The sequence below is a fragment of the Mastigoproctus giganteus genome, chromosome 2 (genome assembly GCF_048544385.1).
Source record: "Mastigoproctus giganteus isolate SK-2022 chromosome 2, ASM4854438v1, whole genome shotgun sequence".
In the NCBI taxonomy this organism is placed as follows: Eukaryota; Metazoa; Arthropoda; class Arachnida; order Uropygi; family Thelyphonidae; genus Mastigoproctus; species Mastigoproctus giganteus.
Window position 1 is genome coordinate 163,268,984 of NC_143576.1, and position 25,700 is coordinate 163,294,683.

Sequence of the window (25,700 nt, forward strand, 5' to 3'; positions counted from 1 at the left end):
AAAAGAGAAACACAGGAATAGATTACCTTCAGGTCTGTTATAGAGAACTTCTTAGGGAACAGCAAGGATCCAGACTACAAGAATATAGTAGAAAATATGTTGACAAACTGCAAGAAGCTGGGCTGCAACATGAGTGTCAAGGTACAATTTTTATACTCTCACATTAGCATTAGTAGAAGCATATGATGCCAGAAAGCCAGCTTATGCAGTATCAGCCATTAAAAAAAAACCCTTCCCATTTCACCTATCCATTCCCCTCCAAACATTTGTCCAGTTCTTCCTTGAATTTATTTAAGCTATCAACTTCCACGACAGATGGAAGTTTGTTCCAACGATCAACAACCCACTGGCTAAAGGCAGATTTCTGCACATCAATTTTCCCAGTCTTTCCTCAATTTGAATTTGTCTGCTGAGGTTGTAAGCTGAGCAGTAGAAAGAATCCCATAAGCATTGACCTGCTGAAACCATTCAAGGCCTTATACACCTCACAGGTGCCTAGTCTCCAGATGCTGCAATTTGCAGAAGTTAAGCCTTTCTTGGTAAGAGCACCCCTTTGTTCCCCTCACCAATCTCATTGCCCTTCTCTGTACTCATTCCAGGAACTCTACATCCTTCCTAAAATGAGCCCTCTAGACCTGTATGTAGTACTCAAGGTGATTTGAGAATTGCCTTATACAGAGGGTTATCACCTCCTTATCCCTGCTAGCAAATTTCCTGTATATCATTGACAGACAGACATGACCTGCTCTGCCAGCCTGTCTGTAATACTCAGAAACTTCATATCTGACTGCACAATTATCCCCAGGTCTTTTTTAATTCTCCACTACCGTGAGTGTAGTACAGCACAGTTTGTACATTAATGGGATTAATGCTACCCATATGTACTACTTTGCATTTGTCAATGTTAAACATCACTTGCCACCTCTGTGCAACTTTTTTAGATCCTGTTGCAATAGTGTACTGTCATTAACAACCCTGCCAGCCTTTGTATCATTTGCAAACTTGAACATTAAGCATGATATACCTTCATCAATATCGTTGATAAATATGCAAAACAACAATGATGCCCAACACTGAACCCTGAAGGACTCCACTAATTACATTAGTCCACGAAGAGTTGTGTCCATTGATTACCACTCTCTATCTTCTCCCACCCAACCGTCCTTTTATTCATTGTAACAACTTGCCCTTAATGCCACATTGCTCCAATTTGTACAGTAGTCTTCCATTTGCAACAGTATCAAAAGCTTTCCTGACATTGACTACCTCCCAGAAAATCTGGGAAGTGTTAGTAAAGAACATGATGGGAGATTTAACCAGGATATTAAAGACATTGAGATGAGAGAGCAGGGGAGGTGGAATGTCTATATGATGGCTGACTGTTGTTGAAGTAGGACTGCAATAAAATCAAAGAATGAAAATTTGACGCATCATGAATCATATTTTAAAATGAGAGGTGTGTTTAGGTGGTCTTTTTATGGCACTGCCCTTTTTAATAGTTGTTTCAACATACATTTTAATATAAAAGACTGGTAAAAGTAGCGTTTTTTATAATTTCAGTACTTCCTGCCAAAATTAATAAAAATTTGTGAAAAATCTAATGTTCTGATGTGATGGAAAGAGATGATGTCATTTTTGAAATCAGCATTATATAATGATTTAGAAATGCCCTTTTTTGAGAAAACATCAGTGATTTTTTTTCAAAATGCACAGTAGTATTATTAATCCCATTGACAACGGTCTCAGAATGACTGCAACATGTAGTAACATATAGAGTCAAACTTGGTTAAAGCGACATTAGAAATGCCAACAACTTGGCTGTGATGTCACAAGTCAGTTAAGAAATATCTCCATACAAATTGTGTCTTTTTACCTGGTTACAGAGAGTCATTTCAAAATTCTATACTTCAGCTATGACATCAGATTTTTTCATCAGATGTTGAGCAATAGCTCCATATAAGTTGATTCCCTTTTTTAATCTGTGTTAGCAACCATTGTCTACTTCAGTTATTTCTGCTCTTTTCTTTTAAAAGTTTACGTTATGACATTTTATTACTTTGCTCAGAAAACTGTAAAGGAAACAGTAAATAGCTCTTTTGTGTAGATGGTCATAAAACCAAAACCTATAGGCATTGGTGAGAACGTGACATCACTCTTATTGATGTTATGTATATACATGGGAGGCTTGGATTATGTATTCAAACTAGTACTAGTTATCCATTTAAAACCGTTCTGCAATTTGGTTTCACCTACTGTGTAAACAGTAGGTGAATCTATTATTCATTAAAAAGTCAAAGGTACTGTTGTGACTGGTTTCAGAACTATTTAGTTCTTTCATCACTCAGCACAAGGTTGTTAATTGAGGCTATCTGTTTTCTAATAGCCTCAAATATACTGTACATATATATAACTTTATGTTGTAATGTATGTATGTATGTGTTTATGTAAATAATGTGTGCAGTGCATATGAAAGTGAAACATTGTTTAGTGTAACTGGAATCATGGTGCATTCATATTAGGCATATGTGATGTTACGTATTTTATATCTGTTAATTAAATTTCAACATAATGTAAAAAAATGTTGATTCTGGTTATAATATCACATAGTTATAACATGAAGAGTATTGCCATCAGTAATGCTAAAACCAAGTTTGACTATGAACATACATATATATATATTTATCTATTTAGTCTAGTTAAAATTCTCATTCTTTACACTTTTTATTAGTTGCTAGTCTGCATAGCAACATACCCTTTTTGCAGCATATCCAAAACAGTTTTATGAAGGCTTTTTTGTTTTTTAATTCTTGTTACATGTAATACTTACAGTAATTTTCTCTTAATTCCCCCTTCTTTTTTCCCCTCTTAGGTATGAACTGTATGATGAAAGTGTCTCTGATCAGAGATGTCGTGATGGGGACAGCAGAACAGCAAACAGCACTCAGGTTGAAGTTGGTCCAAATGTTGCAATTCCAGATAGGACAAGTCATAATAATAATGTTAGCCAGGTTGAAGGTGTGGTACCAACCCCACCTTCCTTACAGATTATTCCTCAGTTTGCTTGTACCCCTGCTTCTTATGCTCTTGCTTATCCTCCTACTCCATATGGGTATATTCAAGGTGTACCGCCCTTTCCTCATACACCAATTTCTCTTCATCCAGCTTATTTGCCAGCACCACCACCAACATACCACTATTCTGCATTAGCTGGTTCATCTTATTACTCAGCAGCTGCTGGTGCAGCCCACATACGTCCCACACCTACTGGACTATATTCAGGACGTGTACTTGGTGTGTCTGTTTCTCAAGCAGCTATGTCTCAGACCAGGCCTGTTCTCCCAATGAGTGGACAAAATGTTGCTACTGCACCTTCGCCTACATTATCACCACCTCAGCCAGCTCAGGTATGTTATTTCGTCTTTTGATCTTTTGGAGTAACTGGTGTGTTAGTAAAAGGTAAAAGTAATAACTCAAAAATGATAGGGGAAAAAAATTACAAATTATTAATATATCGATTCCAAAAGTAATGCTGAAGAGCCTTTAATGAAACTTGGATACTGTTCCATCTAGGGGAAAAAAAAAAAAAAAATATATATACAGGCATACCTCGGTTAACGTTACCTCTGATAACGAAGCCTCGATATAACGAAGTCCGCAATTTCAAGCCCCATTTAACATAAAAAAATATTCCAATTTAAGGCCAACGCCCGACAATCATCCGATTGGTGACTGACGGCGACTCGTTACGTATTCCCGAGCTGCGGGCATGTCTGTTATAACAGTTTTGCGTGTCAATCGCGTAATTTAGTTGTTGTTTACATGATTGACGTTGTTTCAGTGTGGCGCATTGCAATAATCGACGTAGGTTCTTTATAGCCTTACATAACGTAGATTTTGTAAATTTTAATAGAAATATTTTTGTTTTAGTTAATTAAAATGTCAGAATCAAAGAAAAGAAAAGCAATTTCTTTGGAAACTAAACTAAATATCGTACGACGTGTTAAAAGCGGCGAAAGAAAATCCGATGTGGCACATTCTTTAGGATTAGCGCAATCAACTTTAACAACCATACTAAGTCAATCAGAAAAAATAAAACAGTCTGCTCAGAATTGTACAGATGTTACAGCGGCAAAATTAACTCGCTTAAGGAATCCAATTTTAGAAAAAATGGAGAAAATGTTAAGTTTGTGGATAGATGATATGTCACAACGTCATATGCCTTTAAGTCAAATGGTGATTCAAGAAAAAGCATTATTTTTGTTTAATCACCTGAAATCTAAACAAACTGAAGAAATTACGGAAACCTTTGGGGCTTCTCGTGGTTGGTTCGAGAAATTTAAAAAACGGGCCAGGATTCATAGTGTAAAATTAACAGGAGAAGCTGCAAGTGCAGATGTTGAAGCTGCAAATAAGTTTCCAGAAAAACTAAAGGAAATAATTGAACGTGAAAATTTTCCACCAAATTTGGTGTTCAATGTTGACGAAAGCGGTTTGTTCTGGAAACGGCTACCAACAAAAAGCTTCATTTCTATTGAAGAAAAATCAGCTGCTGGATTTAAAGCAGCCAAAGACCGTTTAACGTTACTCTTTGGATCAAATGCCTCTGGTGATTATAAATTAAAATTGCTATTAGTTTACCATTCAGAAAATCCGAGGGCGTTAAAAGGTAACATGAAAATGAATTTACCTGTAATATGGAAAGCAAATAGAAAAGCGTGGGTTACCAAGGAGTTATTTACTGATTGGTTTGTTAACCACTTTTGTCCTGGAGTAAAACGGTATTGTCAAAAAAAACAACTTTGAAGAAAAAGCTCTTTTGTTGTTAGACAATGCTCCGGGACATCCTACTGATCTTAACACGTTGGACACATGCATTCCTGTCAAAGTTGTGTTTATTCCAGCAAACACAACTTCCCTGATTCAACCATTGGATCAGGGAGTAATAGCATCATTTAAAGCTTATTATCTGCGTCGAACTTTAAGCAATTTAACTGAACTAGAGGATAAAGTGGAAATGACAGTTAAAACTTTTTGGAAAAACTACACCATTAAAAACGCAATTGAAAACATTGATAGTTCTTGGAAAGAAGTCACTAAGAAATGCTTAAATGGAGTTTGGCGCAAAATATGGCCAGAAGTTGTACTAGAAGAAGAAAATAACATCCAAGAAATTAGAAATGAAGTTATCCAGATGGCTCAATCAATAGGTTTCGAAAATGTCGATGAAGAGGATGTTAGAAATTTATTGAATGCAGAAGATGATGGTTTTTCAGTGGAAGATTTAGAAAACCTTGTTAGCAACGAAGACAAAGATAATGAAGGCGAAGTTAAAGAAGTTCCTGCCGAAAAAGTGTTAACAACCAAAGATTTAAAAAGGTGCTTAAATGACATTGAAAACGTTTTAAATTTTTTTAGTGAAAATGATCCCGATTTAGGAAGAAGTGTTATAGTTAAGCGATCAGTGTTAAATGCAATAACTCCGTATAGGCAATTGTTAAATGAAAGAGAAAAAAAGCATAAAAAATCAACTTTAACCTCATATTTTAAAATGTGATTTCACTTTGTATGTAAGTTGACTGTTTATTTAATAAAACTTTTCTTTGTTCGAAAAAAAGCTTTTCATTTTCTTTACGTAGGAACGTATCCCTATTCTGGCCATAGTATTTTTACCTCTGAAAACGAAGTTTCGCTTAACGAAGTAATTTCGTGGAACGCATCCTATTCGTTAATCGAGGTATGCCTGTATATATATATGATACTTACCATCATGGTAGATACTGTTTCTTCAAGTTTGCTAGAGAATTTTAGTTGAGGGGGGCAGGTATCGGCTCTTGCTCATGTCTCATTTCCTATATGTTAATGATATAACCATTATAAATTTGTAATTTAAACATTAAAATAATTTTAATCAGGTTAAATGAATTAATGAATCAAAAATGAAATTTCATAAACAAAGTTGAATTTAAGAATTTCAACAGTATATTTCTTTGCTGTATTCTGTGAATATTAGAGAATAAGCATGGGCTACTTTGGCATGTGCTTTTATTTTTCTGGGAAATTATTTGGATCTCTCTCTCTCTCTTGGTAACATGGCTTAACTTATACATTTTATACCTGAAAGTTGTTGTTGTTATTTTAGTTTTTAGGAGCATTAGCAACTAAGGCCATATTGCTCCGAGATATGCGGTGGTCATTCCCTGACCTTTCCGCATCCTCCGTATTTGGTGGTGACGGGCTCGAACCCCGGTCTAATCAAGAAGCGTGTGCTACGCACTGCTGCTCCTTCCCACCTGGCTACGGAGGCGCCTCCCTGAAAGATTTTATGGTTTTTATTTGTTCTTTCCTTAATAAGTACTTTTTTTTTCACTCATACGAAATGCGATACTCATATGGTATCGGCTCTTGCTCATGTCTCATTTCCTATATGTTAATGATATAATCATTATAAATTTGTAACTTAAACATTAAAATAATTTTAATCAGGTTAAATGAATTAATGAATCAAAAATGAAATTTCATAAACAATGTTGAATTTAAGAATTTCAACAGTATATTTATTTGCTGTATTCTGTGAATATTAGAGAATAAGCATAGGCTACTTTGGCATATGCTTTTATTTTTCTGGGAAATTATTTGGATCTCTCTCTCTCGGTAACATGGCTTAACTTATATACTTTATACCTGAAAGATTTTATGGTTTTTATTTGTTCTTTCCTTAATAAGTACTTTTTTTTTTTCACTCATACGAAACCTTGATACGCCATTTAATTCTGATTATACTTATGTACAGCAGTCAGGTTTTTTTGTTTTTATATCTGTAGGTGTTTTATAGTAACTAATTTTCATATTAAATCAAAAAAATCATATCCATTTTTGTTCAAATACAACCCATGTATGGTCCTCAGTGTATTATCATTGTTACTCAGTGTATTATATAGACTGAGCATTAGGTTAGTACACCAACCTAATAGTGGATAGCATCTCCTTTATCCCTCAGGAGTACCTCAAGCCATCAGGACACAAACTCCATGTGGTACCAAATACATTCCACGGGGTTCTGGCCCATGCACTAGACTTAATTATACCCCACAAGAAGGCAAAATTGTCCATAAAACTTGTATCAGCACAACTGGCACAAATTATCATAATGTTCTCAGTCACTTAAGTGATGCTGTTAGTTTGTTGAATTCCACACTCACACTATCCTTTGATATCTGATTGGCTGCTTTATAAAGCTTGGTAAGGACATCTAACATTGTCTGTGACAGAGCACTTGATTCTTTTGACAATCAGGATCCCATAAATCGGCCACTCGTACATTTTTATACTTTAATGCATTCTTCCTTACTGTGATCTTTATTTATTTATCAATTCAAGACTCACTAATATAGCATAAAAATATGATGTAAATAATCTTGACATGTTTTGCTGTATACACTAAAGTGTTACTCTCACCATGGATGACAAAGGCCCCAATGAATATCGTATCTTGTTTTTTCATCTTCCATTGCAAGAAGTACTGTTATGCATTAATCATCTGTCTTATGACATTAAATTAAAATGGGTTTTTTTGTAAAGATGTAAAAATTTCTTAATTTATGGAACAGTGAGTGGTTGAACCATAAATTATTAGAATACATTTATACAAAGTGTTCAGTGTCGGGGGGGATGAGTTTCAAGAAGTACAAATGATTTTCTGAATAAAGAGAAAACAGCCATGATAATTATTGACCTGGAAAAGGCAGATTACAAGAAATCTTTGGCAAACTATGCAAAAAAAAAAACAGCAAAGAGTTCTTTACTTATGTAAACTCTAGAAGGAAAGGGATGAATCAGATTGGACAACTTAACATAGATGGGTTGACTGTTGATGATCATGCTCAGGTAGCTGATAAAATGAATGAATATTTTGCATCTACATTCACACATGAGGAGGTATTCAATGAGGGGAGTGCCAGAAGTTTATCAAACTCTAACAGGAAGCTAAGTGATTTTGTAATAACTAAGAGCAAAGTGGAGGAGAAATTGTTGAAGTTAAACATAAAAAAAGGCACCTGGGGTGGACAGGATATATCCAGTTATATTAAAGGAGGCAGCAAAGGAAGTAAGCAAACCCTTAGCCATAATTATTAGAGCTTCCTTGGACTCAGGAGAAGTCCCCCATGGAGTGGAGATGTGCAAAGGTATCACCAATTCACAAAGGGGATTCAAAAGGTAGTAGTAGTAATACTGGCATGTGATGCAAGAAAGCAAGTGTATGAGCATAGGAGCTTCAGCCAAAAAAAAATCCCACAACCATTCCCTCTAAATGTTTATCCAGTTCCTCCTTCAATTTATTTAACCTATCAACTTCCACAATGACACATGAAAGTTTGTTTCAGCAATTAACCACCCACTGGCTAAAGGTAAATTTCCACACATCTTTCTTTCCTCAATTTGAATTTATGCCTCCTTAGGTTCGTAATCTGAACAAGTGGAAGAATCCCATCAGAATTCAGCGTGCTCAACCTGATCAAGGCCTTATACACCTCAGTCAGATTACCTCGCAGGTGCCTGGTCTCCAGTCACTGCAATTTGCAGAACTTAAGCCTCTCTTGATAAGATGATCTGTTCATTCCCCCTCACCAATCTTGTTGCCCTTCTCTGTACACGCTCAAGAAAATCTACATCCTTCCTAAAAAGAGGCCTCCAGACCTGTACACAGTACTCAAAGCATGGCCTGACCATTGCCTTATAAAAAGGGATGATCACCTCCTTTTCCCTACCAGCAAAATTCCTGTATATCATTGACAAAACCCCGTGACCTGCTCTTGCAGCCTGTCTGTATTGCTCAGAAAACTTCATATCTGACTGCACAATTACTCCTAGGTATTTTTCATTTTCTACCACCCGAAGCGTAGTACCACGCAGTTGGTACGTTCCTCTGGGGTTACTTCTACCCATATGCAGTACTTTGCATTTCTCAATGTTAAAACTTCAATTGCCACTTCTCAGCCCTCCTCTGTCCAAATTTTCTAGATCCTGTTGTAGTAGAACAGTGCCATTACTGTTATTAACAACCCTGTCAACCTTTGTATCAGCTGCAAACTTCGACACTAAGCCTGATATACCTTCATTGATAAATATGCAAAACAACAGTGGGCTCAACACCAAACCCTGTGGAACTCCACTAATAACATTAGTCCATGAAGAGCATCGTCCATTGATTACCACCCTCTGTCTTCTCCCACTCAACCATCCTTTTATCCATTGTAGCAACTTACCCTTAATACCATTCTGCTCCAATTTGTACAGTAGTGTTCCATGTGCAACAGTGTCAAAAGCTTTCCTGAAATCCAAGTATATGATATCAAAATTATTTTTTGCATCCAGTTCCTTTGTAACCACATCATAATATCCAATCAAATTTGTCAGAAAAGACTTTCCCTTAACAAGCCCATGCTGTCTGAATTATTGCTGCAATCCTGTCTTGATGATCCTGCAATAATGGAGTCATTTAACCAGTGACTCCATTATTTTACCTGGAACAGAAGTTAAATTAACAGGTCTGTAATTACTCGTGTCATCCTTCGATCCCACTTTGTGAATAGGGGATACATTTGCACATCTCCAGTCCATTGGGACCTTCCCTGAGTCTAAGGATTCTCTCATAATTATGGCTAAGGATTTGCTTACTTCCTTTGCTGCCTCCTTTAATATAACTGGATAGATCCCATCCACACCAGGTGCCTTTCTTATGTTTAACTTCAACAATTTCTCCTCCTCTCTGGCCGACCGGGCTAGCCGAGTGGGTAAAGTACCTGCCCGGCAACCCAAAGGTCGCGGGTTCGATTCCCGCCTCGGGCTTGGATCAAAGTACTGCAAAAACCTTGGGAGGTGCAATATGGCCACAGAAGCCGATGCGCCAACAACTACCAAATCAAAAAAAAAAAAAAAAAAAATCCTCCTCTCTGCTCTCAGTTATTACAAAATCATTAAGCATCCTGCTACAATTTGATAGCTTCTGGCATTTTCCTTCCTTAATAACTCCTCGTGTGTGAATGTAGATGCAAAATACTCATTGTAGAAGTTGTTTTTTTTTTTTTTTTTTACTTGTATATCACTTCTTAGAAAAATTGATGAGTTAAACTGCTGAACTTTCCAGAGCAAATTTTATAGTTTGCTGTGGGAAATATTTTTCAATTAAAAAGAGAAATATAAACAATCTCACAAAGTACTCTATTAGCTTTGCATAATGCCTCATCGCCTACATATCTTTTATTAAATCTCCTAAGATCTGAGCCGATTCCTTTCTGTTAATATTAGAAAATAGCATCTTTTAGTAGTTCTCAGGGTATACAGAAATAACAAGAAATGAATGTGCAGATTATGCAACCAAACCTCTGTCTAGTACAGTCTCAATGCATTTTTGATTATAGATACACTATCCAAAGAATGCACTAAAACCAGAGGACATTAATATGGAAAATCCAGTTACAAAATAAGCTTAGACAATTAAAACCTGAATGACAACTGTGGGCTTCCAGTTTTCATCAAGACAGGCAAGAAGAGGTTATCCTAGCATGAACACATAAGAATAGGATACATAAGATTTATATTTTTCTACTCATGGGAAATGATTGTGTCAACATTGTGTATATTGAGGAGATGATGCACATCTTCCAGGCCTTTTTTTTTTTTTTTTGAATAAACAATTTGATAATTCTGAATTTAGTTTGCCAATCTCTCAGTAGCTACCATGTTTAATCTCCAATACATTGACAGGCACAATGTAGCCTAAGTAAACTTTGTTCCAGAAACTCCTACAACAACAAACGACTTATTTTTCATGGCTACAGGTGCTTCCAGCCACTCAATTAAGCTTCTTGCTACGTTGAAGGGTTTTCAGAACACTATGTTCTTTCTCTCAGGAGATGGAACATCAGCTGTTAAATTTCTGATTGTATTTCTCTTATTTTCACAATGCACAACTTCAGTTACTGTATTAGACAGACTATATTTTTTATTCTTTTTCTAAATTTAACATTGCAATTTATGACAAATTTTAAGCTGATAAAAGGGGCATACCATCTTAACAGGCATTTTGAGTATTTTACTTTAGAAATTTATTCTAGTCATTACTTCACATATAAATAGATTTTTTATTTAAAATTTTTTTATTTCCTCAAAATTTAGCACTGCTGTTGTTAAACTCTGGACTGACAGATAGAGACATACCATCTCAGCTAACTTTTTAAGTTTCATTTCTATGTTTAGTTAGCATATTCAAGAATTTCTTTCCCATATATTAATAATTTTTATTCAGTCTTAAAGCATTTATGCTGAGCAATATCATTATCATAAATTCATATTTAGATGCTTGCACTATTGTTAGTTTGTTTTAATTCTGTTTTTTAAAAAAATAACTTCTGTTTAATTTAGCAGATGCAAGGTCAAGTGTCACAATTAAATCAGTGCCAGATGAATTATTTGCTGTCTGCATATAGAGTTGGTATGCTTGCTATGGAAATGTTAGCTCGCAGAGTACATGATGATAGGCCCCAGGCTAAGTACGCTCGTAATCCTCCTTATGGAGAGGATGTGAAATGGTTATTGGGTGTAGCCAAAAAACTTGGTAAATATATTTAATACATTATTGGAATTACAAATTTCATTGTTTTATAACTTGGAATAAAAAACTTTTTAATTATTGCAGATCATAGAAACAGATAATTTCTGACTGAGGGAATGATATGCACTGAGTCTATTTATTTATTTATCTTAATTTAATTTTAAAAAAATATGTATATTTATTTATATAAGAGTGGTTGTAAAATGATTCCACAGGTTCAGGCAGGTATATCTGATAAATTGTGCCCAGGAAGTTGCAACTGCATAGATTTGAAGTAAGCATGGGGTCTTGAATGCTCTCTGGTATTGACTTTAATATGCCAAATTTTCCAGCCTCAGTCAAAGCATGATACTTATTGCTGTGTTTGTCCATACATCCCAAATCCCATTAGATGTTACAAATGCCAAAAATGTAGTCACTCCCAAACAACATGCAGAAGCAGTACCATGTGTCCAAATTATTATTATTATAATTAGCCATATGGTGCAAGGAAGCCTGAGGCTTTTGCTGCACCAGCCAAAAAAAAAAAAATTTCTGAGTTACCCCTGAGAGAAAGGTTCTGAGTTACCCTTGAATAAAGGTAAGTTACTGTTGAAGTGTAAGAGCCAAACTGAAGTTGTATGAACACTGACCATCTAAGGTGAAATAGTAGTTGATCTGCAGGCATATGACATGGAGACCAGATATGCTACCATTCTAAACAGTAACACAGAAGGTATTAAAGATCCCAGCCACCTGACTTCACAAAACTAAACACACCCAAACTGATAATAAAAAGCAGGCTCATCTTCGTTTTCAAAACCAATGTAGCATATTGGAATTTCAGAGGTTTAGCATTAGTAGAGGTATATGATGCAAGAAAGCAAGCTTATATAGCATCATACAAAAAAAAAAAAAAAACCTCTCCTATTTCACCCATCCGTTCACTCCAAAATAATTTGTCTAGTTCTGTCTTGAAATTATTTAAGTTGTTGACCTCCACTACAACAGATGGAAGTTTGTTCTAACTATCAACCATCCTTTGTCTAATGGCAAATTTCTACACATCTATTCTGCAATTGTCTTTCCTCAATTTGAATTTATGTCCCCTCATGTGAGTAATCTGAGCAAGAGGTACAATCCCATTAACATTGGGCTTGCTCAAACCATGTAAGACCTTATATACCTCAATTAGATCACCTCGCAGGTACCTAGTTTCCAGAAGCTGCAATTTGCAGAACTTAAGCTTTTCTTGGTAACACCAACCCTTTGTTCCACTCACCAATCTCCTTGCCCCTCTCTGTACTTGTTCCAGCAGCTCTACATTTTTGTCAAAATTCCTGTATATCATTGACAAGACACCATGAGCTACTCTTGCAGCCTGTCTGCACTGCGCGGAAAACTTCATATCTGACTGCAAAATTACCCCCAGGTCCTTTTCATTCTCCACTATCCTGAGTGTAGTACCACCCAGTTGATACATTACTCTGAGGTTACTGCGACCCGTATGCAGTACTTTACATTTGTCAATGTTAAATTTCAGTTGCCACCTCTCAGCTCATCTGCTCAACTTTTCTATATACTGTTGCAGTAGCGTACTATCATTATTGTCATTAACAACCCTGCCATCCTTCATATCATCTGCAAACTTAGGCATTAACCCTGATGTACAGTCAGTCCTCGCATAACACGTGTTTACACTACACGAATTCGATCATACACGATTTATAAATAGGGGAACGATATCTTATATAACACAAACCAAATTCGCTTATGCACGATTCGCCTTTGTGTTTACAAGAAATGGCAGTTGGACCGGAATCACCCCAACTGAACGCAACACGATAGGAATGAAGAGAAGATTCTGAAAATGTATTTGTTTTTTATATCAGTGAAGGGGAAACATTTCACCATAATAACGTAAAAACCAACACAATTCCAGCTATCGGTATAATCACAAATGCAATTAGATCGAGTTTACTACCAGTTTATAACAGATTCCAATAGCAGCAATGCAACTGGAAATTGTTTTTATTATTTTATGGTAGTAACCCCTAGAACTGTGCTTTAGTAAAATGTGAGGTGTTAATAGTGTATCTCTGCCTTTATGGTGTTGTTTATTCAGTTGCTACACGTGCAGCTTTGTTTTTGTGTATCAAGCGTGCCTCCCCGTTTTGTAATTGTGATTTATTCCCTAAAAATGAGTAAAATACTTAAAAGGTGTGAAAAGGAAGCGTCCTGGTGAAGACACTACAGATTCAGAGAGAAAAAGAAAAGCAATATCGATAAACAGAGGCGGACTGGGTCAAAATTTCTTACCCGGAAAAATTTATAGTGGCCTCATACTAGCATTTATGGCCAAAATCACACCGGCCTCCGGCCCACCGGGGTTTCCCCAGTAAGGCTTATGGCCAGTCCGCCTCTGTCGATAGAAAAAAAAATATGAAATGTGAAACGCTTTGAGCGAAATGAAAGACCATGCGATATTGCACGTGCTACAGGCCTAAATGAGGCAATGCCAAGAATTACAAAGAATGCAGGGAAAATAAAAAAAAAACTTTCATAGCAGGAAAAACTCAAAGTGTAATTAAAAGCCATTAGATTAAGACACAAGGAATTGGAAGAGATGGAGTGGCTATCATCTGTTTGGATAGAAAATCAAACAAAAAACAAGTTTGCTTACGATAGAAGCAAGAGCATTAGCAATATTTTATTACATAATAGTCGTAATAAAATAGGTAAATATTTTATTACAACTATTTTATTATATATATTAAGTATTTTATTACCATTATTTATTGTGTTTGGTAATGTTTTGTTTACAAATGGGTGTTCAATCTTGGGTGGTCGGCACATAACCCTATTTTTCCCATAGGGCCTGTTTATATTGCACAATTTTGCATTGCACCAGGGTTTCTAGGAACACAACTATCGTGCTATACGAGGACTGACTGTACTTTCATCATTGATAAATACCAAAAACAACAATGGGCCCATCACCGAGCCCTAGGGGACTTCACTAATAACATTAGTCCATGAAGAGCAGTGGCCATTGATAACCACTCTCTGTCTTCTCCCGCTCAACCATCCTTGTATCCTGTCTATCCTTCCTGTACACATTGTACTCCTCAAATTCATCAAATTTATTTACTATACTCCTAGCATTAGTGTACTTGCAAGTATACATGCACCTGTTCTTACTTTTAGTTATGCTAACACAACCCATGTAGTTACTTGTTCCATGATGACTCCCAGCAGTTTTGGAATCCCCAGCAACTTGCTTTCCAAGGTGATGCTCATTCCAATAGGAGCTGTGCAAGAATTGCTTTCACCCCTGCCTGCGGCTACTGTTAATCTATTAGTCTGTGAACCCCCCACCAAGCTAGCAGTTTTCTGACACACCTAACACTGCCTTGATAGCATCAGCAAATATTCTTGCACCCTTTCTATTTAAGTGTATCCCATCCTTGTAGAATCAGTCTCCTGTTAAGCAAGCACAGACAATGCTGAAAAAAAGTCTACCCCATGAGCCTTGCACAGTCCCTCCAGGGCTGAATTGATTTACAAGGCTCTCATCATATACTCCCTCATATTGTGTCTGGGTAGAATTGCAGACACTTTCAAATTTAACCCTAACTCGCAACTTTTTTTCAATATTGACCTGTACTTGTTAAGTAAATCTACAGATCTCCTACTCTTAATATCATTAGTGCTGACGTATACAACAATGTTGCTCTTTATGCCCTTAAAATATGACATCTGTTCTACAAAATGCCATCAACTTTTTGCCTCTGGCAGACATACCATGGTCCTATTCCATCTGTCCTTTTTACATGATATATTACCCGTCTCCCTGACAGTAGTCACCAACAATAACTAACTCCATGGGACCGGCGCTTTCTGCCTCGGAGATTGCCACTGTGTTGCCTGATGCAGAAGAGTGAGCTCTAGCGTTGAGTTGGGCTGCTGAGAGCTTGACTGGTCTCTCACTTTCAAATTTAACCCTAACTCGCAAATTTTTTTCAAAATTGACCTGTACTTGTTAAGTAAGTCTGCAGTAAGTCTACTCTTTATTGCCAACATGTACAACGATATTACCTTTTGTGCCCTGAAAAGGTGATATCTGCTCTTTAACATCATGAACTTTTGTCCCTGGCAGACATGCTCTGGTTCTATTCCATCTGTCCTTTTTGCACAATATATTTCCTGTTTCCCTTGCAATTGAGTCACAGACAACTAGCTCCTTTGGAACTAGTGCGTTCTGCCAGTGAGTTGGGCAGCTGAGAGCTTGATGTGCCCCCATTTTAATTCCTTCAAGTGCATCTACCCTACTCCTCAAACTCTCATAGATGCCCATCTGAATGCTAAGTTGGTGCCTAATTTCTTCACACTCACTGCACCTAGTACACACAAAGGCAGTGCCGAGTGAGTGATCAAAGCGAATTTCAAAACGCCTTCTCTAGAATTAACAGTTTTCAGAGAAATTTCAAGTGTTTAGTTAAAGTTATTTATTTTCTGCTCTTCTAAATGAAGAACAAGCTCTTCAAAAAGAAAGGAAAGATACCTTTCTTCTTTTTTGTACATTACACACTAACCACTAATCTGTAATCACTTGGTCACTGGTGGCACCACTCCTGCTTCCATGCGGTGGGGCCGGTAACCTGGGGAAAGTTATCCTCCAGGGCAAAAAGGGGCAATCATGGATATTGACAATTACCCAGCTCTTGAGCCTAGATGCTCATCTCATGACTTGAATGAAACCGATCATGACGTATCACAATCTAAGAGACTACGTAAAAATGGAACCGGCAACAATTTCCAACATTCCTTATACTACATTCTCTTTCATCTAAACCAGAGGTTCCCAAACTTTCTCATTTCACGGCGTCCTTAGTGTCCCAGTAATTTTTTCACGGCACCCGTAGGCCAAAAGAAATACCTAACAGTGGTTTTCAACCTTTTAATATATATACACGTATATAATATTTTTTTTCTTTATATAGAGGTACTAAATAATGATCAATTATAGATCACCACAAAATTAAAAAGATACGGTACAATGGATACCGTACACCTTGAAATAAATATACAAATTAAAAAAAATAATAATAATAACTTTAAGTAACTTAAACCCAAATTACACGGCACCCCTGGAATGTTGTTGTTGTGTCACCCCGGTTGAAAACCACTGATCTAAACCTATAAGTGCCCTTTCACCATTTCTAATTCAGAAATGTTTAGAAATGTTAATTCAGAAATGTTTAGAAATGTGGCTGGTTCACCGAAAATGATGAAAAGACTCCGATCTGGAGGAGCTTTTCTGGTTGAAACTGCCAAGCATCATCATCATCATTCCCAGGCTCTATTGAAATTATCAAATTTGGTGGAATACCTATACAGGTCACCCCTCATTTTACATTAAATAGTTCCAAGGGAATAATAGCAGAGTGGGATCTGATGAATGTCGCTGAAGACGAGCTCGTTGCAGAATGCAGAACTAAAAAATAAAAACATTTTCAAAGCAAAACGAATAATGATTGAAAAAGATGGTGAACTTGTTCTCACCAGAAATATTATAATAACAATGTGTAAAAGCCAGATACCTTAATTGCAGAGTACATCCCTACATTCCCAACCCAATTAGATGTTTCAAGTGTCAAAAATTTGGGCACTCGCAAACAGTATGTTGAGGGGACACTATATGCCCGAACTGTGGCTCCAAAGATCATACACAAACGGACTGCACTGCAGAAACACCACAATGCTCAAATTGTAAAGGCCAGCATCCAGCATATTCAAAAGCATGTAAACTCTGCAAGGTCGGAAAAAAGATCTAAAAATACAAAGTTGAACAAAAGGTCACCTACCAGGAAACTAGGAAGCAAGTTATGCTTGACATGTCAAAAATTACTTATGCTGCAGCAACCAAAAAATATCAGTCAACAGCAACACAAACGGCAGTCACAATACCTCCTTCCATCTCAATTGCTGATTGAGCTCGATCAGTGCTATTGTCCCCCACAGCAATCATCTACAGAACAATGTAAAGTGGCTTATTCTAGCAATTCTCCACTAACAGTACCACCCAGTGCTCCTGATACTCTAACAGAAACTGCAAAATTGAAAGCACCAGCCCCAAGCATTGCAGACCAACCAGGTTCAGCAAATATGGATATTGAAGCTGGTACCCTGCAGAATGAGCCAATCTTAGATTTACATGCAGAAGATGACATAGCCATTGTGCGCCCTACCTTCCCAAAAAAAAAGAAGGGGCAAAACCAGACTGATTCAAACAAGCTGGATAAAAAAAACAGACAGAACCATACACAATCTCTCTCTAAAACTAAATAATGCAGAAGATTATATAGTGGAACTGTAGAGGTCTAGGAAGCAACATTTTTGATATTTATGATCTAATCAAACAGCACAAACCAATAAACCTATGCTTGCAAGAAACCAATTTAACCCCACATGTGACTCCAGTATAGCATTTATCAACAATACAGAAATATAATGAACTCAGCAAAAGGAGGGATAGCCATACTTGTTGACAAAAAGGTTCCTACAAAACAGATCCTTCTGCAGACCACATTAGAAACTGTAGCAGTACATATTGTTTTAATGTACTACGTTTAATGTACTACGTTTTAAGTTTTACTTTAACAGTAGTCTCTGTATACCTTTCCCCAAACAAAGAATTCACTGTGAAAAAACTGAAGGATCTTATAAAGCAGCTTCCATCTCCTTTCATCCTGCTAGGGGATTTCAATGGGCACCATCCTATGTGGGGATCTCCCCAGATAGATAAACGAGGAAAAAAATTGAAACAATTCTTGATGGCCAGAACCTCACAATATTAAACACTGGTGCTGACACCTATATTCACTTTCCCACCAGAACATCTATTGCTATAGATTTGTTCCCAAAACTGTTCCCAATCATTCAATGGTTAGTTTCAAGTAATCCACTGAACAGTGACCATTACCCAATTATATGCAATTTGCAAACACAAGAACATCGCATATATCCAACCACATAAAATGGAAATTTTCTAAGGCAGATTGTAACAAGTTCACTGATGCAATTGCCTTCAAACATCAAGTCATCAAAATCCAACCTATAGAAATGATGTTACTGACCACATTACTACACAGAATAATAATAACAGCTGCAGCCTTCTCTGTACCCAAAAATCACAGTTTGTCCTCACAGACATGCCAATGTCTGGTGGAATGATGCATGCTGTGGTGCCAAAAAAGAACAGAATAAAGCATGGAATCTATTTTGCAAGAACCTGACAACCTGATAAATTTTAAGAAATTCAAAGCTAAGGCACATTATGTGCAGGAAAAAAAGCGAAAAGAGATTCTCGAATCTAATGTGCTTCCACCATTACTAAAAATACATAGAGTAGAAAATTCTGGAACAAAATCAGAAAGCCGAATGGTAAATCCCACCCGGAATCAGCACCTATTATAAGTTCAAAGAGTAAAGATTTCTCCTTCCCAATAGAAATTGCAAACACCGTAGTGGAATATTTTTCTGAAATCTCTGCCACATCAGCATATGAGTCAGCCTTTAAACAGGTAAAAGCAATCAAATCCACAAAACTATCGGCCAATACCTCTTAGTAGTTGCCTTGGTAAGACATTAGAAAAAATCATTCACACTCGATTAGTATGGTATCTAGAATATCATTTGGTGATGAATAAGAATCAGTATGGATTTCGAAAAAAATCGTTCAACTCTAGACCTTATGATCAAGAGAATCCAACATATGGAATGCATTTATTCGTAAAGAACATCTTGTCATGGTCTACTTGGATATCGAAAAAGCCTTTGATACCACCTGATGCTATGCCATGCTTCAAAATCTGCATGCCACAGGACTACGGGGTCAGCTACCACTGATCATACAGAGCTTTCTCCAAAACAGAACCTTTCAAGTGCGATACTGCAATTCACTATCCCATACAGTTGTCCAAGAAGAAGTGGTCCCACAAGGATCAGTTCTTAGTGCGATGCTCTTTGCAGTTATCCTAAACAATGCAACAGAGAATATCCCAGCTAATGTTGACACCTTTCTATATGCAAATGACCTTTCAATATTTTGCCACTCACAAAATATGCGCTCCATTGAGCGCAATTGCAGCTCTCAATAAATGAAATAGTTGTGGACATCCCACAACGTCTATCGCCTCTCTGCAACTAAAATAACTGTTATCCACTTTTGCAAAAAGTGTCAGCTGCATCCAGATCCTGAACTAAGGTTAGGAATCCAATAAACCATTTAGCAACAATATCCGGTTCTTAGGACTAGTACTCGACACTAAAATAACATTTCAGGCACATATAAGGCAATTACGAATGCAGTGTATGAAAAAGATGAATATCCTCAAAGTTATCTCTTCCATGGCATGGGGAGCCGATCACTTCTGCACCTATATCAAACCTTAATAAGATCTTATCTAGACTGTGGACGAATCTACAGTTACTGACAATAAGGCCCTTCTAATGGCGTACATTCATTATTTCGAGGATGATTGTAAATTGAAAGAAGAGATGTTTGTAAAAGCTATAGAAACTGACTGTACTGGAGCATCTATTTTTACTGCTGTAAAAACATGGTTTGATGAAAAACAAGTACCATTGGAAAATTTGGTATTCTGTTCCACTAATGGTGCTACCTCCATGGTTGGCAGACATAAAGGTTTTATATCCCACCTAAATAGTAATTGTAATAGAGGCATGTGAGGCAAGAAAGCAAGTGTACAAGCTTATGTAGCATCAGCCTAAAAAAAAAAAAAAAACTTCACACAACCATTCCTTCTAAAACTTTGTCCAGTTTCTCCTTGAATTTATTTAAGCTATTAACTTCCAAACAAAAGATGAAAGTTTGTTCCAGCAATTAACCACACGCTGGTTAAAGACAAATTTCTGCACATCTGTTCTACAACTGTCTTTCCTCAATTTGAATTTATGCCCCCTTAGGTTCGTAATCTGAGTAAGTGGAAAAATCCCATCAGAATTCATCGTGCTCAACCCATTCAAGGCCTTTTACACCTCAATGAGATCACCTCGCAGGTGCGTAGTCTCCAGCCAATGCAATTTTTTAACTTAAGCCTCTCTTGGTAAGAGGATCCCTTCATTCTGTATACCAATCTTGTTGCCCTTCTCTGTACACGCTCAAGTAAATCTACATCCTTCCTAAAATGAGGCCTCCAGACCTGTACGCAGCACTCAAGGCGTGGCCTGTCCATTGTCTTATACAAAGGGATAATCACCTCCTTTTCTCTGCTAGCAAACTTCCTGTACAGTAGTTCCTGACTTTAAGAGTTAATTCGTTCCTAGCATGCTCACATACAGTGGGAATTTATTTCCCAAAGACAATGTTAAAAAGAGGGGTTACGTTCTCCACAATGAAGTTTGTTAGCTAATTAGTTTATTTAAACAGTGATTGATTTATCCAAAGGAATGAAAAGATATCCTGTAAAATCAAGCAAATTATAATAATAAAGAAATTATTTATGACTTACAAATGTTAAAGAATGTTTATTCTTCATCATCATCAACTAAATGCACATTCGTTGATCATTCACTCATTACTGGCTCAGCACTCGTTGGTTTGTTGCAGAAATTTTCTTCAGAAATGCTTCAAGAGGCATTTGTTTCCAAGATAATCTTCTCTTAACTTTATAAATTTCAGTAGCATGCCTAAGCATTTTTTAACAGAATGCACAAATTGCAACTAAACGATTTACGTAGAGTAACAAGTTTAGGAAGCTTTAAAAAAAAAAGGAATAAAGATAAGATTCTAAAAATATGTTTTTTTATACGATTTCAGTAAAGGGGAAACACATTTCATCATAATAACATAAAAAAACCACACAATCCCAGGTATCACTATTTTCGCAAATTTTTTTTTTTTTTTTTTATGAAAACCCCAAACACGAGAGGTATTAGAACCTATAGTACTTAGTACCATGCTTGGTTTGGAGGTTGAGAAGACGAAAGAAGATATTTGTTGACATTAGCTTTAACTTCTGTAGACTAATTTTCAGGAAATACGTACGAAGGAAGGTTCTTCCAGAAAACGGCAGTTGAATGAATAAACGAGGAAGGTGAAAAGTTGGTTCTACGAATTTCAAATGAGACAGTAAATGGATATTGGCTGGTGGCAGCATGTGTTCGGACTGTTTTGAACGAGAGAGCGGAAATTATAGAAGCCAATTCAGAAGAACAGTGCCCGTGGAAATATCTGTAGAAAAGGCATGCAGCAGAAACAGTACATCTATGAGACAGCGAGTGGAGAGACTCTGTTAAATAGGAGTCATTAATTAACCTAACTGCCCTCTTCTGAATGGAATCTAGAAGTCTGAGAGAGGTTTTGGAGGGATTGCCTCAGATGTGGGAACAATATACCATGGTAGGTCGGATTTGTAATTTGTACAGAGTGAACAGCTGTTTGGAAGAAAAGTAACACCAAGACCGAAAGAGAAAACCAAGTTCTTTAGATGTAGAGGAAGCAATATTTGTAATGTGCTTGTGCCAAGAGAAATTAGAAGTCAGGGTAATCTCCAAAAGAGATATATCATTTTGCCTAGAAATTGGAGTGTCACCAAAGATAAGCATAGGAGCAGAAGAATCCTTTTTGCAAGATATAAGACAAGACTGAGTTTTAGAAGGGTTGAAATCAATGAAGTTGTTTTTGCCCCTCAGGAGAATTACCTGAAGATCAGCATTAAGGTATTGGTAGCAGGTTTTCGAGAAGTTTAAGCTGATTGAGCAGGGCAAGGTTTCTCAAAATGGAAAATGGAATGAAATGTGAATGGACAGTAAATGGATATTGGCTGGTTGTGCATTTGTGTTTCGACTGTTTTGAACGGAAACAGTCCAAACAAAAAACAGTTGGCAAACCATAAGATGGAAGCTTGTTTGGAAGACCTTTAGGCCAAACATGATTGAAAGCCTTTGAGATGTCAAGAGCAACTGCTTGTGTTTCACCGAACTTTTCCATTGAATTAGTCCATAAATGGGTAACATAAGCCAGAATATCACCAGTGGATCACCACTGACGGAATTCATACTGGCGATCGTTGATCAGATGGAAGGTTTCTAGGTAGTTTAAATAAGAGTTCGCGGTTAAATGATTTCTCCATTACTTTAGAAAGAGTATATGTAAGGGATTGTCATCCTTTTTAGGAACTGGCTGGATATGAGCAAATTTCCAAGCAGAAGAAAAAACACCTTTGGAATAAGAAAGTGAAAAAAGGTGGCAAAGAATAACAGTAAGTTCAGGAGCACAGATTTTGAGAACAAGTGGAGAAATACCATCGGGACCTGGAGCTTTCTTAGCATCAAGATTGGTCAAAATCCTTCTGACATCCTTTTGATGGAAGACCACAGGAGGCATTGAATGGAGCATGTTGGGAATGGCGGGAGGTGTTTTACCAAGATCATTAATACATGAGTTGGAAAAAAATGGAATGCTAGCAGGGCAGCTTTATACGTGGCTGAAGTGACAACAGAACCATCTGGTTTGTACAGAGGTGAGAGCAGAGATGTGCAAAAGTTGCGGCCAATAGCTTTGGTAACAGACCAGAATGCTCGGCCACCATTAGGGCAAGAAGCAAGTTTTCTACTCTTAGCCTGTTCAAACTCGAGTTTGGACTGATTAATAAGTGCTTTACAATTCTTACGAGCTTTGGTGTAGTCAGAAAATGAAACTGAAGAATTAGAAACAAGCCAATTATGATATGCAACATTCTTCTCTTGAACAACCTTAGCACATTTATTGGAAAACCAAGGTTTAGAGAAAGCACGAGATTTTAAAGTGGAGTGTGGGATAAAGGATTCCATTCCTGCAAGAATAATTTCACTGACACGATCAGAGCAAACGTTGACATCAGAAGTTTTGAAACAGTAATCCAACCAAGGAAAAGAAGAAAAGAAATCTCGCAGGTCATCCCATTTTGCATTCTTGTAATGCCAAACAACACGAAGTTGGGAACAGCCATGAGATAAAGGCTCCATTGGAGAAGAGACAATCACCAAGTTGTGATCTGAAGTGCCTAAAGGACCTCTCACTTAGGCCGTGTACTTAGAAGGATTGTTTGTGAGAAAAAGATCAAGCGTGTTGGCTGTATGGTTAGGATTGTCCAGTATTTTTGTAGGTAAATGAACAATCTGTGCAAGGTCATAAGTAATTGCAAAAGCCTCAGCATCTCGACCAGCTGGGTCGGTGTGACTAGAAAATGGAAGCCAGCTGGAGTTGTGAACATTAAAATCACCAAGGAAAATTACCTCACTGTTAGGAAAGTTGGACTGGAGATAATCAAGTTGCAAAGAGAGGAAGTCAAAGAGCTCCAAGTGATTAGTGGAGTTGGGAGAACGGTAGAGACAACAGATGAATTTGATACAATGAGGGTAGAGAGATTTTAAGCCACAGAAGATCAGAGAGGAGATTCCAAATTGCCAAGTCTCTGATAAGGACTATCAGAATGGACATATGCACAAGTACAACCTTTGAGGCAAAAGGAATCATACAGCGAATAATTTGGGCATCTGAGATGTGCAGTAGTTGAATCAACCGATAACTGAGATTCTGTCAAAAAACGTACATGGGGGTTTGACAGACTGCAAGTGGAAATGGACATCGTTGAGATTAGAATTGAAACCATGTATATTTGTGAAATGAATTAGGAAGTGTTTTGGAGGTTTAGATCTTTTCGCAGATAAGATTGCTCTATTCGTTTGACAATTCATGTTGTATTCAATAGTAAGAAAAAAGTGGGTGGGACATGCTGTATGAAGTAATGAAATTTTTGGATATGGCAACAACATGGTAAGAATATACCCAGATCCTTGATATAACGTGGCCACGACAATGCTCTCTGCATACACACAACTCAGACTCCCTCCAGTCACTATCTGGCAGAATAGAGGTCGAAAGATTATACACTAGCTGATCCGGAAGCCTCCTAGAGAGTTACCAATGGGTTCGGTCCGGTGTACTAACTAGCGGCCAGCCTGCGAACACCATTTTAGAGCTGTACCCTCGAAATGTAAGGAATATTGGATCTCGCCACGACGTTCATCATAACCTCAAAAGTCATCAATCATATTGCATGATGGAAGAGATAGGGAAGGGTTGACCGGAACTTAGCTCTAGAGACTAAACGTGGGTTCCACCACTTCAAGCCTCCAATAAGCAAAGTGGTGGTATTGCACCGGTTGATGAGAGTCATCTCCCACCTAGTACTACCTGGTAACATAGACGGGCGGCATTCCTCCATGTGGTGCACCTCAACCCCTGCTTACGTTGGTTCACATCTAGGTGTCACCCACCATGTACTTGTGCATGGAGGTTATACCCAGGATTACTAACAGTCCTACCATCGTGAAGGTGCAAGCAGAGGATTTGGCTGACACAGACCGTCCAGACTTTGCTGAAATTGGGTCCACTTGACTTGAGTGTCACCAGAATATCAGTTCCATCAGTGTTTTAGACTCCCAGGTAGTAAGTACAGCTTGTCTGGCATATCTGAGAGAATGTCTGTGATAGCCTCAAGGACCAAATTGGTTAATTGATTTCTCCATTACTTTAGAAAAAGTAGAAGTAATTGCAATGGTACGATAATTGGATGTGAGGGCTAAGTCACCCTTTTTATGAACTGGTAGATACGAGCAAATTTCCAAGCAGAAGGAAAAACACCTTTGGAATAAGAAAGTGTAAAAAGGTGGCAAAGAATAGGAGTAAGTTCAGGAACACAAGTTTTGAGAACCAGTAGAGAAATACCATCAGGACCTGGAGCTTTCTTAGCATCAAGTTTGGTCAAAATCCTTCTGACATCCTTTTGACGGAAGACCACAGGTTATTGTTATTGTTATTTGGATTTTAGGAGCATTAGCAACTAAGGCCATATTGCTCCGGGATATGCGGTGGTCATTCCCTGACCTTCCCTCATCCTCCGTATTTGGTGGTGATGGGCTCGAACCCCAGTCTAATCAAGAAGCGTGTGCTAGGCACTGCTGCTCCTTCCCACCTGGCTACGGAGGCGCCAAGACCACAGGAGGCATTGAATGGACAGTGTTGGGTATGGTGGGAGGT

The 25,700-nt window shown here is 37.4% G+C and overlaps 1 protein-coding gene across 3 annotated transcripts in view; it reads left to right on the forward strand.

Annotated features, from left to right (window-relative positions):
• Dora (zinc finger SWIM domain-containing dorado) overlaps nucleotides 1–25,700 on the forward strand; it is a 729,579-nt gene that overhangs the window by 623,397 nt on the left and 80,482 nt on the right. For 2 of the 3 annotated variants that reach the window (XM_090389614.1, XM_090389612.1), the window contains exons 21-22: nucleotides 2,870–3,404; nucleotides 11,422–11,614. In XM_090389614.1, the coding sequence (XP_090245740.1) occupies nucleotides 2,870–3,404; nucleotides 11,422–11,614 (728 nt within the window). The remainder of the gene's footprint in view (nucleotides 1–2,869; nucleotides 3,405–11,421; nucleotides 11,615–25,700) is intronic. The other variant, XM_090389613.1, reaches the window with a different exon arrangement.